Source organism: Orycteropus afer, unplaced genomic scaffold (assembly GCF_000298275.1).
Source record: "Orycteropus afer afer isolate SDZICR_OR568_19922 unplaced genomic scaffold, OryAfe1.0 scaffold00012, whole genome shotgun sequence".
Taxonomy (NCBI): Eukaryota; Metazoa; Chordata; class Mammalia; order Tubulidentata; family Orycteropodidae; genus Orycteropus; species Orycteropus afer.
In genome coordinates this window covers 7,802,561-7,820,741 of record NW_006921599.1, presented here as the reverse complement: position 1 = coordinate 7,820,741, position 18,181 = coordinate 7,802,561, and the positions used below count along the sequence as shown (strand labels likewise).

The 18,181-nt window shown below is 40.4% G+C and overlaps 1 protein-coding gene across 1 annotated transcript in view; it reads right to left on the bottom strand.

Annotated features, from left to right (window-relative positions):
• SIRT5 (sirtuin 5) overlaps positions 1 to 18,181 on the bottom strand; it is a 47,153-nt gene that overhangs the window by 24,241 nt on the left and 4,731 nt on the right. The window contains exons 2-5 of the mRNA XM_007951845.1: positions 14,006 to 14,139; positions 10,123 to 10,348; positions 2,729 to 2,816; positions 867 to 920 (exon numbers count right to left, since the gene is read on the bottom strand). Of these exons, the coding sequence (XP_007950036.1) occupies positions 867 to 920; positions 2,729 to 2,816; positions 10,123 to 10,348; positions 14,006 to 14,139 (502 nt within the window). The remainder of the gene's footprint in view (positions 1 to 866; positions 921 to 2,728; positions 2,817 to 10,122; positions 10,349 to 14,005; positions 14,140 to 18,181) is intronic.

Here is an 18,181-nt window from a genome sequence, read left to right as displayed (position 1 = left end):
GAACAATCATGGGAGAAAGAAAGGCTGCTTATGCACAGGGAGACAGCTCAGGGGACAGGAGTGTATGGAGGGATGGACACTGGGAAGAGAGAACTATGGGGAGGAAGTGGGAGGGGAGCTGTTGCATTGTGGTAAACTGCTAATCTCAATGACATGAGAACAAAGTATATGTGAACTGCTGTATGGCAAGTGAATTTGCTCTGTAAATCTTCACCCAAATCACAATTAAAATAAATAAACAAATAAATAAATAAAAAGAAGTAAAGATGGCCAGACATCATCTCTTGTAATTTGGTCATGTTGTCAGAAGGGACCAATCCCTGAAGGATATAATGCTTGGTAAATTAGAGGGTCAGTGAAAAAGAGGAAGACCCTTAACAAGATGGGTTGACACAGTGGCTGCAACAAAAGGCTCAAGCACAGCAACGACTGTGAGGATGGTGCAGGACCGGGCAGTGTTTTGTTCTGTTGTACACAGGGTCACTATGAGTCAGAGCCACCTGACAGCACCTAACAACAGTAACACTGATAACAATGATGCTAACAGCAGCTAACATATACTGAGCAGTCACAGCACTCCAGCCTTGACACTATATTACACACACTGGATAAGTATTTGTAGCACAGCAACTTCAGAACTTCAGCCTCAAATTATCCCTTCCTCCACAAAGCAAAAAGGTGTTGGAAAGAGAGAACTCTTATATCCTGCTGGTCTGGCTGATCCTCCAAGCCATAGTCTCAAAGGTTTTGCATTTATGCATCTGACTTTAAGAGGCATCTTACCAAATAAGCTTTTACATTTTGACTCCTAATTTTCCTTTTCTGAAATTTGAAACACCAAATAGAGATCAAAGCTTTTTACATACCGGGGAAGTTTTTCAACTGGGATTCTAGCATCTTCAGTTTCAGGTTCTGCAGCACTGAAGTAAATACCAAAAACAAAAACAAAAAAATAGCCATTGATACAAGCAAAAAATAAAGACATTTTTTAAAAATCCAATAACTCTACATATGTGCTTGGTAGTATGGTTCAAGAAAAAAGGAGCCCTGTGGTGCAGTGGTTAAAGCATTCCACTGCTAACTAAAAGGCTTTGATTCAAACTCACCAGCTGCTCCACAGGAGATGAGGCAGTCTGCTTCTGTGAAGATTTACAGCCTTGTAAACCCTATGGGGAAGGAGTTCTGTTGGCACAGTGCCTAAGGCATTTGACTGCTAACCAGAAGGTTGGTGGTTCAAATCCACCTGCCGCTCTGTGGAGGGAAAGTTGGGCAATCTACTTCTGTAAAGATTTACCACCTTGGAAACCCACTGGGGGTCACTGTAAGTCAAAATTGACATGATGGAAGTGAGTTCGGTGGTTTTTTTTTTTTTTTTCTTTTTTGAGTAAACCCTATGGGGCCATTCTACTCTGCCCTATAGGGTTGTTATGAGTCAAAATCAACTCAACAGCAGTGGGTATATTGTATTGTAACTTAGAAAGGTCCTAGTGGGACACACATCAAGCAATTAATCACCAGTGGGGTTACAGAGGAAATTTGTACGTGGGGGTGGAGAGTAGCAGCATATGTCAAGGGAGAGTTTCATGTTTACCGTGTATCAAACCAAAACTGTTGCCACTGAATCAATTGTGACTCATAGCAACCCTATATAGGACAAAGAACTGCTCTATAGGGTTTCTAAGGCTGTAATCTTTTTGGAAGCAGACTGTCACATCTTTCTCCCACAGAGTGGCTGGTGGGTTTGAACCATCAATCTTTTGGATAGCAGCCTAGCACTTAGCCACTGTGGCACCAGGGCTCCTTGTATACTTAATTATAATTTGAATCTTTTGCAATGAGATAGCATTAACATTACTTGTATAATTTTATACTATTTAAAAATTGCTAAGTAAAATTATTCTCAATAATATTCTGAGTCTACTCTTAAATTTTCCCTTAAGATAATAGTAATATCATCACAGAAATGTTATAAAACCCATAAAGATATAAACAAATAAAAATTACCCATAATGTACTGAGTTTCTGTTTAGGGAAAAACTTGAAGTTGAAAAACTTTTAGAAACTGTATTTTCACACATAACGTGCCCAAGCAAATAATACACATATATAACACATATAGTGCTCACAGGAAACTAGTATGCAAGGGAGTTGCACAATTTGCAAAACACCATATAATGCATGTGTTATTTGCATAAAAATAAAGTAGAGTGAGGTTGGTTGCACTAAATGGTCAGTGTAATTAATGCTGCTGAACTATATATTTAAAAATGGTTAAATGGCAACTTTTTTGTTATATACTTTTTTTTTCAATATTTTTTAAAAAGTAAATAATAATAATAAATTGCCCATACTCCTACCACTCTTGATAACCCCTGTTAATATTTGGTTGTGCTTTCTTCTGGCCTTTTATCTATATACTTACATATAAACATGATATATGTGTGTTTAAAAACAAAGTTGGGATAATATTATATATAGTTTAAATACAAAGTTTGGGATTATATTATATATAGTTATATATATTGTATATAGTTTGCTTCCTGTGGTTTCAGTTTAGCATTATAAATTGTTAGCAGACTGTTTCTTTCATCATATGGCTGTACTGTATCAAGTCTTATTTCTCATAAATATTCATGGGAGTCTGAGACTAACTTTCCATTTCCTCACATTTATATTCAACTTCAAGGAGAAAACAACTTATACTTATTCTGCAATGCAGTATAATTACCCTTTTCCTGATAAAGCTGGACAAATTGGACTCTTGTAATTCTCAGCCACATTTCCACAAGAGGTACACTGAGTTTTAAATAAGCTACCTGAAAAACACAAGTTAAGGAAATTCAAAATTTAATAAATTGAGAATGATCATCTCCACATCTAAAAGGGTACAGAATAGTTTTTGTACATTGATTATGGCAAATACGCCTACCCTAGGAATTATGGGAAATAGAAAAGCATGAGGTCCTACTGAACAAGCCAAGAACATGTACTCCAAGGAGTTTACAATCTAGAGAGGAAGAAGGCAGATGAGATAACTAACTACATGGCTAATCTATTGCTAAATGACCTTGGAGTGCTGCTCAAGTGAAATTAAAGAGGGCAACAGGATTGATGAAGCCTAACATAAAGCTAAGGGAATGATTCACTAAGCATGTGATTGATAAAGGTTCAATAGCTTGGGATATGTTTAGGGAATTTTGATTTAAGAAAGCATGAGTCTGGGCCAAAATCCATTAAATGGGGAAGAGAATGTCTGTTTAATAAATGGTGCTGGCAAAATTAGACATCCATTTGCAGAAAAATGAAACAAGATTTGTACCTCACACCATACACAAAAACTAACTCCAGATGGATCAAAGACATAAATGTGAAACCATAAACTATAAAGTTTGTCAAGGAAAAACTAGAGACAAATTTGTTGTTGTTGTTGTTGTTATGTGCCGTCGAGTCGGACCCGACTCATAGCGACCCCTCCTTGAGTTTCTGAGGCAGTATCACTACGGAAATAGATTGCCCCATCTTCCTTCCGAGAAGTGGCTGGTGGGTTTGAACTGCTAGCCTTCTGGTTAGCAGTCAAGTGCCTTAGCCACTATGCCACCAGAGCTCCCAGAGACAAATTTAGAGGCCTAATATATGACATAGACTATCAAGTATAACCCAAAATGCACAAATAGCAGAAGACAAACTAGATGAATGGGACCTTCTAAAAACTAAACTTTTACATGTTTCCAAAAACTTCTCCCATAGATCAAAAGAGAACCTACAGATTGGGAAAATATATTCAGCAATGATGTATCTGAAAAGAGACTTGTGTGTAGAATTTTACAGAAAATTCCAACACCTCAACAACAAAAAGACAAATAATCCAATTTAAAAATGGGCAGAAGACATGAATAGACACCAAAGAGGATATTCAGGCGGCCACAAACTATGAAGAAATGCTCATGATGATTAGCCATGAGAGAGATGCAAATCAAAACAACAATGAGATACCATCTTGCCCCAGCACTCACAGCAAAGTTCAACAAGACAGAAAATAAAAACTGCTGGCGAGGATGTGGAGAGATTTGGACTCTTATACACTGCTGGTGGGACTGTAAAATGATACATTCACTGTGGAAAGCAATATGGAGATTCCTTAAAAAGTTGGAATTAGAAATACTATTTGACCCAGCCATTCCATTACTAGGTATATATCCTAAAGAAGTGAAAGCCAGGACAAGAACAGACATATGCATACCCATGTTTACAACAGCCAAAAGATGGAAACAACCTAAGTAACCCATCAACTGAAGAAAGGTAATCAAACTCTGGTACATACACACAATGGAATACTATGCAACTCTAAGGAATAATTCAGAATCTGTAAAACACCACATAACATGGATGAACTTGGAGGACATTATGCTGAGTGAAATAAGTCAATCATAGAATGACAAATATTGTATTAATCCATTATTGTATAAAGTCAAGGAAAGGTTTATACATGGAAGGAAATTTTGTTAGTTACCAGGGGTGGGAGGAGAGAGAGACAAGTATTGATTTGGGTGAAGAGAAGGGCAATGTACCAAATGTGAGTGATCAACATGGTGGCACTGAGGAATATGAAGACATAGAGAGTGCATGGGAGGTACAGACAATGAAGATTAATCCTTTTGCACATAGAGTACTGTGTTGTCAGTGAAGGCAAACATGTATATACAGGAGGATAGATGGGTGGACAGGCTGAACTATTAGGTATGTCTATGCAGGGGGAAGTGTGCCCAAGACCATGTATAGGGTTGGCAGACAATGTTTCTATAAGTGTATTTGTATGTTCTGTAAGAATTCCCAGGTATATGGCAGAGCTGACAAGGGATAAGGTTGTAGTCACTTCTTAGCCACAGCCAGCTACCCAGAGGGAGGAAGTAGTTAGGCCTGTGGGCTTGGGACCATAGTCACAGGGAACATCAAGCTCAACTGGCATAACATACTACACAAAACATTGTTCCACATCCTACTTTGGCGAGTAGTGACTGGGATCTTAAAAGCAGCCATCTAGGTACAACAATGTTTCTCTCCTCGTCCAGAGCAAAGAAGAATGAAGAAAACCAAAGATTTATGGAAACAATTGGTCCAAGGGACTGCTACACCATGTGATTCTCAGCCTATATGACTGAGACCAGAAGAACTAGATGGTGCCTGGCTACCACTGTCAACCACTCAGAGGGAGATCTATGTAGGAGATCCTGGATAGAGTGGGAGAACAATGTGGAACAGAACTCAAAATCATAAAAAAAAAAGGGGGGGGGGGGTGACACACCAAGTTTGCTGGTCTGATAGAACCTGGTGGGACCCCTGAGACTATGGCCTCTAGCTGCCCTTTAGGTCTGGAATTGAACCTATTCCTGTGGCTTCCAGCCAAACAAGAGACAAGTGTATGGGCTGAACATTTACATTAGGTATTATGTAGATATTGCAGAAAAAGGAAACAAGATCTGTACCTCACACCATACACAAAAACTAACTCCAGGTGGATCAAAGACTTAAATGTGAAACCTCAAACTATAAAGTTCCTCAACAGAAAACTAGGGGCAAATTTAGAGGCCCTAATATATTTTTTTAGTTTTTTTAATATATGGCATAAATAGACTGTGAAGCATAACCCAAAATGTACAAACAGCAGAAGAGAAACTAGATGAATGGGACCTTCTAAAAATTAAATTTTTATGTGCTTTCAAAGACTACTCCAAAAGAGAACCTACAGATTGGGAAAAAATATTCTGCAGTGAGATTCTGACAAGGGACTTATCTCTAAAATTTATAGAAAACTCCAACACCTCAACAACAAAAAGACAAATAATCCAATTAAAAAATGGTCAGAAGACATGAATAGACACTTCACTACAGAGGATATTCAGGTAGCCAACAAACACATGAAGAAATGCTCACGATCATTAGCCATTAGAGAGATGCAAATCAAAACAACAAGATACCATCTGGCCCCAGCACTAAAAGCAAAGTTCAACAGGACAGAAAGTAACAAATGCTGGCAAGGATGCAGAGAGACGGGGACTCTCATACACTGCTGGTGGGATGATAAAATGGTACAACCACTGTGGAAAGTGTATGGCAATTCTTTAAAAAATTGGAATTAGAAATATCATATGACTCAGCCATTCCATTACTAGGTATATATCCTAAAGAAGTGAGAACCATGACAAGAACAGACATATGCACACCCATGTTCCTTGCAGCACTATTTACAACAGCCAAAAGATGGAAACAACCGAGGTATCCATCAACTGAGGAACAGATAACCAAACTTTGGTACATACAATGGAATACTATGCAACACTAAAAGATAACGTAGAATCTGTGAAACACCCCATAACGTGTGTGATAGTTGGAGCTGTGTGTCAACTTGACTGAACCACAGTTCTGTGTGGTTTAAGCTGTTGTGATGTGGTTATTCCCATGATGGGATCAGATGATTATGTTTTGAGCAGCCAATCTGTTGTAAAGGAGTTTCCCTAGGGGTGTGGCCTGCTTCCAGTATATCTATGGACACCTTGGGAAAAGAGACATTCTTCTGTGGATCGGGATTCTGTTGTGCTGCCTACAACTGTCCGCGAGCAAACAATCCACCATTTGGTCTGGAGATCTTGGATTCATCATTCGTTGGAGTCAACAGCCAGTACACTGCCTGCCAGCCTTGAGCTCCTCAGCCCCTGTGGCTGCAAGAGTCGGGAAAAGCCTCCAGCTTGACGTTTGATCCAGGAATTTTGGACTTGCCAGCTTCTGTAAGTATGTGAGCCATTTTCCTAAGATAAATTTCTCTCTCTCTCTCTATATATATATATATAAGCTTTACTGGTTTTGTTTCTCTAGAGAACCCAGTCTAATACAACATGGATGAAGTTGGAGGGCATTATGCTGAGAGAAATAAGTCAATCACAGAAGGACAAATATTGTTTTAGTCCATTATTGTAAAAAGTCAAGGAAAGGTTTATATATGGAAGGAAACTTTCTTTGTTGGTTACCAGGTGTGGGAGGGGAGGGGAGAAAACAATGCAAAAATTAAAAAATGAATAAATAAATAATTTTTTTTAAAAAAAAGCATGGGTCTTTTTACACGAAAGCACCTCAAAAAATAATAATTGCCTAATAAAGAAAATTCCTAATACAACTACATTATATTAACAATTAAGCATTAATATAATTTAACAACCATTTGTAACAACCATTTATTGAGCAATGATGGTGTCTACTGTTTATTAACTGTATGCCATGAGTCCAGTCCTGTACTGAGAACTTCATGTACCACGTACCAGTTGCCGTTGAGTTTATGGCTCATCACCTCACATGTATCACAGTAGAACTGTGTTTCATAAAGTTTTTAATGGCTGATTTTTTGGAAGTAGACTGCCAGGCCTTTTTTCCAAGGCTCCTCTGCTTAGACTCGAACCTCCAACCTTTTGGTTAGCAGCTGAGCATATTAACCATTTGTACCACCCAGGGACCCCTAACAACATAGTGGACATACACTGGTTCTTTCTGGCATCCCTTTTTTGGAGAAACATCCTTCCTCCATCCCAGGATGAGCTGTAAACACAGCCCAAAATACTGGGACAGGCATATGTTTGGATCAAGTGCCCCCTCCCTCTGGCCACAGTGTTTGGTTAAAGGGTGGGTGTGTGACCCGAGCAAGGCCACACAGAGGGTCATTTTCTGAGGAGAAAGGTAAATGAGAGTGAGCCTGGAGCCACCAGAAGCTGTCCTCCCCAGCGAGAGGAAGATCAGCTACAGCAGGAAAAGTGAAACCACCCCAAAGAGGAAAGCAAAGCTGAGAGAGGGAGAGGGAGAGAGGCAGGGCAAGAATGACAGGGAGCTGCTAATGACATCAGCTCCACTCCAAGGCTCCGCCATTTCTAGAGCTACCTTTTTTTAAAAAAATAAAATAAAATAATCATGATTTGGGTGAAAGTATACAGAGCAAATTGGTTTTCCATTCAACAACCCATACACATTGTTTTGTGACATTTACTGCAATCCCCACATTGTAACAGCACTCTTACCACTTCCTTGCTGCCTCCACCCCTTCTCTTAGTCCTTTCTCTCATTCCATCCTGCCTTTCTAGCTCTGTCGCTGGGCAAATACCGCCCTCTTGATTGCATATGCTTGATTGCTGTAATGAGTGCATACCCTCCTGGTATTACTGTTCACCTTAGAGGCTTATCTATTGTTTGGCTGAAAGCTGAGTCACAGGGGTTCAGTTCAGTTCCTAGCTTAAAGGGTTTCTAAGTGCCATAGTCTTGGGGGTTTCACCAGTCTTCATCAGATCATGAACTATCTTTACACCTATCTTACAGTGTTGATATGGGCATTTTTTTTCCCCATTTTAACATCTCTGCAATTGGGATATGTCCTACAATTGTTATTAACTGGATGACAGATAGGATGTGATTATCACTCTGTCTTTGCCCACACAAACTTATTGAAGGAGAACAATGATGACCAGAGTATGGTGACTTGAAAGTTATCCTCAGTGGTCTGACTGGACCAGCCCCTGGATATTTCAACTGACAAACCATTTAAGGACCACTGAGGAAGGAACACGAGTCCTGGGTATTATCTAAAGAACTTACATCACCATTGACACCTTTTGGTAAGATTAGAAAGGCCCAATATTGAATGTAAAACAAATCTGTTTTGTAAAATCACAATAAAAAGTTGGTTTTTTTTTTTTTTTTTTTTAAAGGGTCAGGGGAGCCCACTACCAGACTTGCAGAATGTGTGTCAGCTTGAAAGAAAGTCCCAGAGACAACAGAAGAGCATCCTCCAGACAATACTGCATCACCAATCCCCATGGTGCCCAGAGCATGAGGCTTTGTCAAAAGCACAGGCACCAATGCCCCTGAGTCCCTCAGAAGCAATTCAGAGGAGCTCAATAATGAGAAATAACCAATTCATTTCCCTTATACTTCCTGTTTTATATATCCACAAGAATGATATATTTTCTAAAAGTCTATGTCTAAATAACTTTAAAAGTCCTTTCTATAACTATAAAATAACAGTTCTAATAGATAAGAAAATACATCCTGGTTTCATTAGCAGATTTTTTTTTTTTTTTCTGAATCGTCCATTAAAGAAATGATGCATCTTATAAGCAATACTGTCTTCAGTTTGAGGAAATAAGGAGGTTTCTTGGATTTTTACTTAAGTTAGAAGAGACATCTCATCACTTGAAACCAAAAACACCCCAACTAATATGCATGTATTATCTTATTCACTCCTTAAAACATCTGTGAAAGATAGGTATTAGCATCTCTGTTTTATATAATTTGAACGTGACTAAAGGCACAGCCTATATTCTGACATTACAGAAGAATGAGAATAGCCTTGTAAAAGCTGCCCAGACCTAGTTGATGTGCGTACCAAGAAGACACCTGGTTAATATGTGGGTGACCCAAGAGAGGGATGGGATCTGATAGGAGCATGCTCACCACTCCTTCTCCTGGGCCACTGCTGGACCAAAATAGGCAGCTTCACTGTACACACACAGATACATACCATGTCCCCTTCTGGTTCACTGTTTCTGGAAATTCCACAATTAGAAACACATTTCTCCTTGAAAACATTATGCTGAGTGAAATGAGTTAAGCACAAAAAGACACATATTGTATGATCCCACTTATATGAAATGTCTAGAATAGGCAAATCCTCCTCGGAAGGAAGATGGGGCAATCTACTTCCGTAGTGATACTGCTTCGGAAACTCAAGGAGGGGTCTCTATGAGTTGGGTCCAACTCGACGACACACAATAACAACAACAAAAAAGAAATCTAAAAGGCTCCTAGAGGATGCCCCTGCCTCTGGTTTTCAGACCACATTTTGAATAGTGAGGATGCAGAAAATGAAAAGTGAATAAAAAGAAAGGAAGGAGACTGGGTCAGGGTGGTCCTATCATCCCTAGAGGTAGTTCTTCAAAGGTATATGGCACTGAAGAATGCTCCATGCATCCTGAGGGAAGGAACAGGTACCCAAAGGAAGGCAGGGAAGGTGTCAGGGATCAGGCTGAAATGGCAGAATGTGTTTTAAAATCTGGTTCCCCTCCCAAGGAGAGGCCAAGCGTCCCTCACCATGGATTTCCAGAAGGTTCTTGGTGCCAGCCTTACGGTGCAGCTCGTCGATGTTCTGAGTGATGACCACCACCCGCCGCCCCTGCCTGTGTAGCCGGGCCTCACATTCGGCGATGGCAAGGTGCCCCGGGTTTGGGTCCTTTCTCTGCATGATCTCCCGCCGATAGTGGTAGAACTCCCATACCCGGGATGGGTTTCGGGCAAAGGCTTGAGGAGTAGCCAAGTCCTGGGTGAGAGAGAAGAGGGAGTCAGGGAGGGAAACAGAGGCAGCAGGGCTGAGGGGAGGAGCTGAACTTTGGGAAACACTAGAGTGTCCATTGTTTTCTAGAAGAGCCACTTTGGGAGGGTACAAACTAGGACACATGGCTGCTTTAGATCAAGCAGGTGTCAGCAGGCAGGGCAGGACCTGGAATCTGTGTCTCAATCTAGGGCTAGCCTGGGACCTTGGGAAAATTACTCTGGTGGTGTAGTGCCTAAGGATTTTGACTGATAATCAGAAGGCTGGAGATTCAAACCCACCAGCCACTCCTCGGAAGGAAGATTGGGCAATCTACTTCTGTGAAGATACCACCTTGGAAACCCAAGGAGGGAACACTATGAGTTAAATGGACTCAATGGCCATGAGTTTGTTTTTTGTTTAGAGGGCAGGGGTAATGCAACCTGTTCCGTTTACCTGTCAAGTAAATTATGAATGTGAAGTAAAGTGATGAGGGAAGGTGTTTTGGGTTGAATGCACTTTTTCACGGAGCCCCAAAATATATGAAGCGAAATCTCATTTTGGGGTCTCCCTGGGGGAAAATAGTAAACTTAAAAATGCCCCAGTGAAGTACGATGGTCATAAAACAAAAAAACTAAAACCACTGCCATCGAGTTGATTCCAACTCATAGCAACCCCCACTGGGTTTCCAAGGCTATAAATCTTTACAGAAGTAGACTGCCTCATGTTTGTTCTGAGAAGCAGCTAGTGGGTTTGAACCACCGACCTTCTGGTTGGCAGTCAAATACCTTACCTATTATGCCACCAGAGCTCCTTGTGATGGTGTTCTAGTTACCTAGTGCTACTCAGACATGAAATATACTGCAAATGGGATGATCTTAATAAACAGAAGTTTATTCTTAAAATTTGGAGGCTTTAAGTCCAAGTTCAAAGTGCCAGGCTCTAGGGGCTGGGTGAAAGCCCCTCAACCTTGGGGTCCAGCTCTGCCTCCTGCTCCCAGCCCACTGGAGCTAGAGGCATTTCTTCACTCAGACAGCTGCTGGCTGCTGAGGCTGAGAAGTCCCAAGGTTGACAAGTAAAAAGACACAGTCCCCATGTTACCGAACCACACAGCAGGCCATTAATTTAAGTCCATTGTAAGTCCCAAGGTTGGCAGAGCATAGCAGGCTGCTCACCAAAGACATGGCTACATGCAGGGTTCAAGCGTGCCATAGGCTAGAGACCATTCCCAAGGCTTCTCCTTAAATACAGGAAGCAGACCACATTCCCAAAGGCAGCTATTCAGCTGCTTGTGGTAGATCCCACCATAGAGCTGACTGCCAATCTCATCATGGGGAATAACTACCACCAGCTGCCCAGCCACTCAACCAGGCCCAGCCAAGTTGACACAAACTAAACTACCACAGATGGTTATAGTTTAGAAATTCTGTTTTAGTAACCATAACTATAATATGTATGTATATATATACATATACACACACACACACATAAATATCTATAAAGCTGTTGTTGTTATGTGCCGTCGAGTTGGACCCAACTCATAGCGACACCTCCTTGGGTTTCCAAGGCAGTATCACTGCCGAAGTAGATTGCCCAACCTTCCTTCTGATAAAGCAGTAGATGCTATATTAACAGAATATACAAAATATTCTGCATAATACAGTATGGCTCCTCTTCAGGAGAGACAAACCTTACCTAGGGTGACTCAGAGCAGAGCTGTAGCTATTGAGGGCTGGGCTGACAGAGAACAGGTGCAAGGCAAACTTTAAAGGAGCTTTGGTGGCACAGTGCCTAAGGCATCTTACTGCTAACCAGAAGGATGGTGGTTCAAACCCACCAGCCTCTCCATGGAAGAAAGACAGGGCAATATACTTCCATAAAGATTTACTGCCTCGAAAGCCCAATAGGGGTCACAATCTTTAGTCGTGACCAAAGTGCTCTCTATCTTGATTGGGTGGTGGCATTATACAGGTATATCCTTCTATCAAAACTCATCAAACTGTACCATTGAATGTGTGCATTTTATTGTATGTAAATTTTACCTCAATAATGTTGACTTTAAAAAGAAGTATGGTTTCTCCATCAAGTATAAGTTTCCCACATTGAACATTTATACACTTCATTTTACTGAAAAGGCCCCCCTTCTAGAGGGTTGCAATGTCAGCCATTGTTTTGAGCATGGATAGTCTATGCTGTGGATTATCCACATCAACTGTGCTTCTCTTCCTTCCTATTCTCCATGTGGAACACACCTAGCCTAAAGCAATTACAGGTGGCACGTGAGCCTATATATGTGTGTACCTGCATGCATATGTGCACTGGCTTTTGTCCCTGGAATGTGGTTGGAACCAAATACATTCCCTTGACTTCTTTGCCTCTCCACAAACTCTGAGTGGCTTCTGACACGAAGGCCACCCCTCTCTCAGCTTCTCCCAGTTCTCTCCAAAGCCCCCATTCCCCTGCTGCTACTTCTAAGTCAGGACTACTCTGTGCTGGCTCCTCTTTCTGTTGGTACCCTCATGGCCCTCTGCTCTTCTGTTTCCCTCCTCTCTAAACATGAAGATTCCAACCAAATCCACAAGCCTCACCTGGAAGGCAGCCGAGAGACAACAAAGCACCCTAAACATTTACTAGCCTGAGACACTTAACAGAGGAAAGACAGTAAACAGGCTCACAAATCCTCTACTCAACAAAAAATCACCTACTAAATTGGAAGCCATGTACTGAAGTAGTCATTTGTGATTGCTTGGACAATCCACTTCCGTAGTAACACCACCTTGGAAACCCAAGGAGGGGTCACTATGAGTCAGACCTGACTTGACTCGACGGAAATGAGTTTGGTTTTTTTTTTTTTTTTTTTTTTCCGGTTGTTCAACCCACAAAAATCTATTGAGCATCTAGTATATGTCAGAGACTATTCTGGGAGCTAGGGATAGAGTAGTGAATAAAACAGACAAAAATCTCTGCCTTCTAACACTATAATGGTTTCCCAGGCAGGGGGCTGGAAGGGGACTGACTGGAAAGGATCATGAGGGAATATTCTGGAGGAATAGAAATATTCTTTATTATGATTGTAGGGGTGGTTATATAACTATATACATTTGTCAAAGTTCATTGAATTGTACAGTGAAAATTGGTTATAAATAAATAGATAGATACATAGATAGATAGATACACACATATATATATACATATATACACACACACAATAAAAGTTAAATTTAAAAAGAGCCACACCCTTATAGAATTTACATTCGAATAGCCTTATCAAGCCTTCAACTATCAACCTTAGTTTTAACATGAAAAGATGATGAAAGTTTAAAAATATAATACTTAATTTCAATATCTTTAGAAAAATAAAGGAATTATGCTAGCCAAGTCTTTCTGACTCCACTTTAATGTAATTACTAAAAGAAATCTAATTGTTGTCTAAATAAATGCAATCTGTACTTATCTAAAAAGTAAGCAAAGTGCCTAATTTGCTTAACTTTTCTATCCTAATCATAGCAGACTTGATCTGTGTTGATGCCAAAGTGAACAGGACAAAAGGGTCACAGTGAATTTCAAAATTTTTCCTTCCAGGTTTCAGGCATGCATAAGCATTCAGGGTCAAGCTCTGCTGTGGTTTCATTCAGAAGAGCATTTTAACCTGGAAACATTACTGACCTGAGCTTGCCATTTTCTCCAGTAACCTCCAGCTCCTCTGAAAGTCGGGACACCGCTTTCAGCACTAACACCAGCCCCTGTAAGGATGACGATGTGCTTTGCTTTTGCAAAAACTTTCCGAAAATCTGCCATATCTAAACAGAAAATAAAATCTTTATCAATCCAAAATACCATTCAACTTCAATATTCCATATCAGTTTTCTATATTTTGAAACTTGACCTTGTATGAAGTTACATTTCAGGATACTCAAATAAAACACGAATTCTGTACCATGAGGGTGTGTGGCCTGACACGTGAGAAGACTTTCAGACAGAAGCAGGGGCTTCAGGCACATGAAACTGGGTTTGAATCTCAGCCTTCCCACTCATCTGTATAATCTGAAGCAAATTATTTTTTCTATCCTATGTTTCTTTGGCTGTGGGATATACAAGGTAGTGCCTTCCCTATGCAGGATTGTGATGAAGATTTTAAAAGGTTAAGGGATGGTGCATTAGTTTCCTAGGACTGCTCTAACAAAGCACCACAAACTGGGTGGCTTAGAACAAAATAAATACATTCTCTCACAGTTCTGGAGGCTGGGAGTCGAAGATCAGGGTGTCTGCTGTGTGTGCTACTTCTGAGAGCTCTGGGGAAGAATCCATCCCACGCCTTTCTCCGAGTTTCTAATTATGGCTGGAGATCCTTGGTGCTCCCTGGCTTATAGATCACTCCAGTCTCTGCCTCTGTCTTCACAGGGCCACCTTCCCTCAGTGTATTATATATATATAATACACTGCTTCTGTGCACTGGCTTGTGTCCCTGGAATGTGGTTGGAGCCAAATACATACCATTGACTTCTTTGCCTCTCCACAAACTCTGAGTGGCTTCTGACACTATACACACACACACACACACACATAATATATATATATATATATATATTTTTTTTTTTTTTAAAAAAAAGATCACCCAGTCTTACTTCTGTGGAGTGGCTAGTGGGTTTGAACTGCCAACCTTCTGGTTAGCAGTCAAATGCCTTAGGCATTACACCACCAGAGCTCCATATATATACATATATACAAAAACATACACACACATATATGAAATTTACTGAATAGTAGATTATGGAGAATATTTTTTTAACTATTGCTGATCAGTACTTTCTGATTCTTCTCTGATTAATATGTATTTATCAAAAAAAATTAATAAAGTCCTTATTTAAAAACAACAAAACCAAGTTATACTGAATTCCCACCTCTGTAAATATGAACCTGTTTGGCAACAGGGGTTTACTTCTGTTAGGTGAATGAGGCCACACCAAAGTACGGTAGATCCTAAACCTAATTCCTTTTGAATGATGTCTCTTAAAAAGAGTAGAACAGACACTAAGACACACACAGCAGGAAGAGACCATGTGTAGAACTGTCTCCAAGCCCAGGAATGTCCAGGGCTACTGACAAGGAAGGACACTCCTCTAGAGCCCATGCTGTGATTTGGACTTCTGGCCAGTTCAGATACCCTGCTCTCTTTAGGTATAATCACTCTAGCCACCATGCCAATCAAGCTAAAACTCTGCCTAAACTCCTATTTGTATCAGACATAGACTGGTACAAAAAAAATGAGGCCCATCTGGAGACTGAAAGTATCCCACAAGGAGGGATTCAGGGGAAACAACCTGATCTGGGAGGATGAGAGTTTATATTGATCTAACCTCCTACAAGAGCAACATGTTTAATAAGAAAATGAACCAATATATTTCCAAGAATATAAATCCTGGGCTCAAACCCTATGTTGTTGTTGTTGTTAGGTACTGTTGAGTTGGCGCCAACCAATAATGACCCTGTGTACAACAGGACAAAACACTACTGGGTTATGTGCCATCCTCACAATTCTTGCTATACTTGAGCCCATCGTTGCAGCCACTGTGTCAATCCACCTTTTTGAGGGTCTTCCCTTTTTTTGGTGACCCTCCACTTTACCAAGCATGATATCCTTCTCCAAGGAATGGTCCCTTCTGACATGACAAAAGTACATGTAGTAGTTAAGGTTATGTATCAATTTGGCTAGGCCTGGTTTTGAGCGGCTGGGCAGTTGAATGTAGCTATTCCCCATGATGAGTTTGGTAATCAGCTCCATGGTGGGATCTACTGGAGCAGCTAAGTGGCTGCCTTAGGGATGTGGTCCACTTCCAGTATATAAGGAAAAGCTTTGGAAATAATCTCTATAGCTTTTTGGCATGCTTGGACCCTGCATGTGGCTGAGTCTTCATTCAACAATCTGCCATGTTTCCTGCTGATCTTGGGACTGTCTCTGGATTTGAAACTAGTGGCTTCCTGTGTTATTTGGTAATATGGAGACTGTGTCATTTTATTTGTTGACGTTGGGCTTGTTAGCCTTAGCAGCCAGCAGCTACCTGAATGAAGAGATGCCTCTACCTCCAGCGGGCTGGGAGCAAGAGGCAGAGCAGAAACCCAAGGTCGAAGAGCCTTTACCTAGCCCCTAGAGCTGGCACTTGAACTTGAGCTGGCACTTGAACTTGAGCTGGCACTTGTACTTGGACTTCTAGCCACCAAAATGATAAAAGAATAAAGCCCTGTTTGTCAAGACCACCTATTTGTGGTATTTTCTGTTAGAGCAACACAAAATAACCAAAACAGTAGGTGTGATGAAGTCTGGTCATTCTCACTTCCAAGGAGCATTCTGGCTGCACTTTATCCAGGACAGATTTGTTCATTCTTCTGGCAGTCCATGGTATTTTCAGTATTCTTTGCCAATACAATAATTCAAACCCTATAAATAACCTTAAAAGACTTTCAAGTTCTCCCATAAAACATTCCCCAGCCCTGGAAATCTTTCCTACACCAAGTATAAACTCTGCCATCTACCAACAAACATATTCCTAGGTAGAGTGATTTTTTCTTTTTTTTTTTAATTAAGGTACAATTTTAAGCAACTTCTAGAAACACAAAAGTCAACTTAGATTTCTTGGAAAACAAGACGTAAAATTTAGTGATTTTGATGTGATGTGAAATCTTTTAAAAAGACATTCCTCAACTTCTAAAGAAAAACACACCAGCATATTTTGCGGGCCCCAACACACTGGGGCTTTATCTGGCAGAGGTCAGGCATAGACTTCTTGATCCTTCCAGACTCTAACAGCCTGTCCTGCACAGCTGTGAACACCAGGGCTTGGGTCATTAAGTGGGACTGGGTTCTTTTCAGCTCCTGAAAACAAAAAACCAAACCAGTTGCTGTTGAGTCTATCTGACTTGCATCCCCACGTGTGTCAGAGCAGAACTGTGCTCCATGGGTTTTCAGTGTCTGTTTGTTTTCAAAGTAGATTGCCAGGCCTTTCTTCCAGGGTACCTGAGAGACACTCAAACCTCCAACTTACTGTCAGCAGCCAAATTATTTCACAGTTTGTGTTGCAAAGGTTGGACAAAATTGAATACTAGGCCTGAGCAGACTCATAGTATTAGGAAAAGTTATCTAAAAGTTGGAAATAAAGCAGAAAGAGTTCAGCATGTGCTGTCAATGGCATAGTGAAGTACTGCTTAACAGGCTCACCCATGGATCATTTAATTACAGAAACTTGTTAGACTCTAAGCTCACAATTAAGTAAGGGCTCAGACATGATAATTTGTAGACTTTTGTTGGTAGGGATACAAATTATTTCTGTCCAGTAGAAAATTTACTCCTATATTGCCCTTTAGGACAATCACCAGCTTTCTTTCACTGCAGAGAGGTAAGGCATTTAAGATACAAATCATGTCTGATAAGCTTAAATGCCAATATTCTGGAAGAAATAACAAACTGTCTTAAATGGACTTAATTTGACTATGATGAGATAAGATCTCTGACTCTATCTTAAAAAAGGGCTTGTTTAAAGGAAAAGAAGACAAAGTGGCTTTCTCCAAAATCCTGCCTGGCACTCTAGCTACGTGTGGCTACTGTCCATTTCAAATGTAGCTAGTCTGAATTGAGTTGTGTATAAATGTAAAATATATACTGACTTTTGAAGATTTAGTATGAAAAAAAAATTCTCATTAATAATTTTTCATACTGAAAATCTGGAGGAAATGGACAGTTTTCTAGAAACACAACACTTACCTAAACTAACACAGACTGAAGTGGAAAATTTGAACAGGCCCATCACAAAAGAAGAAATTGAACAGGTCATCAAAAAATTACCAACT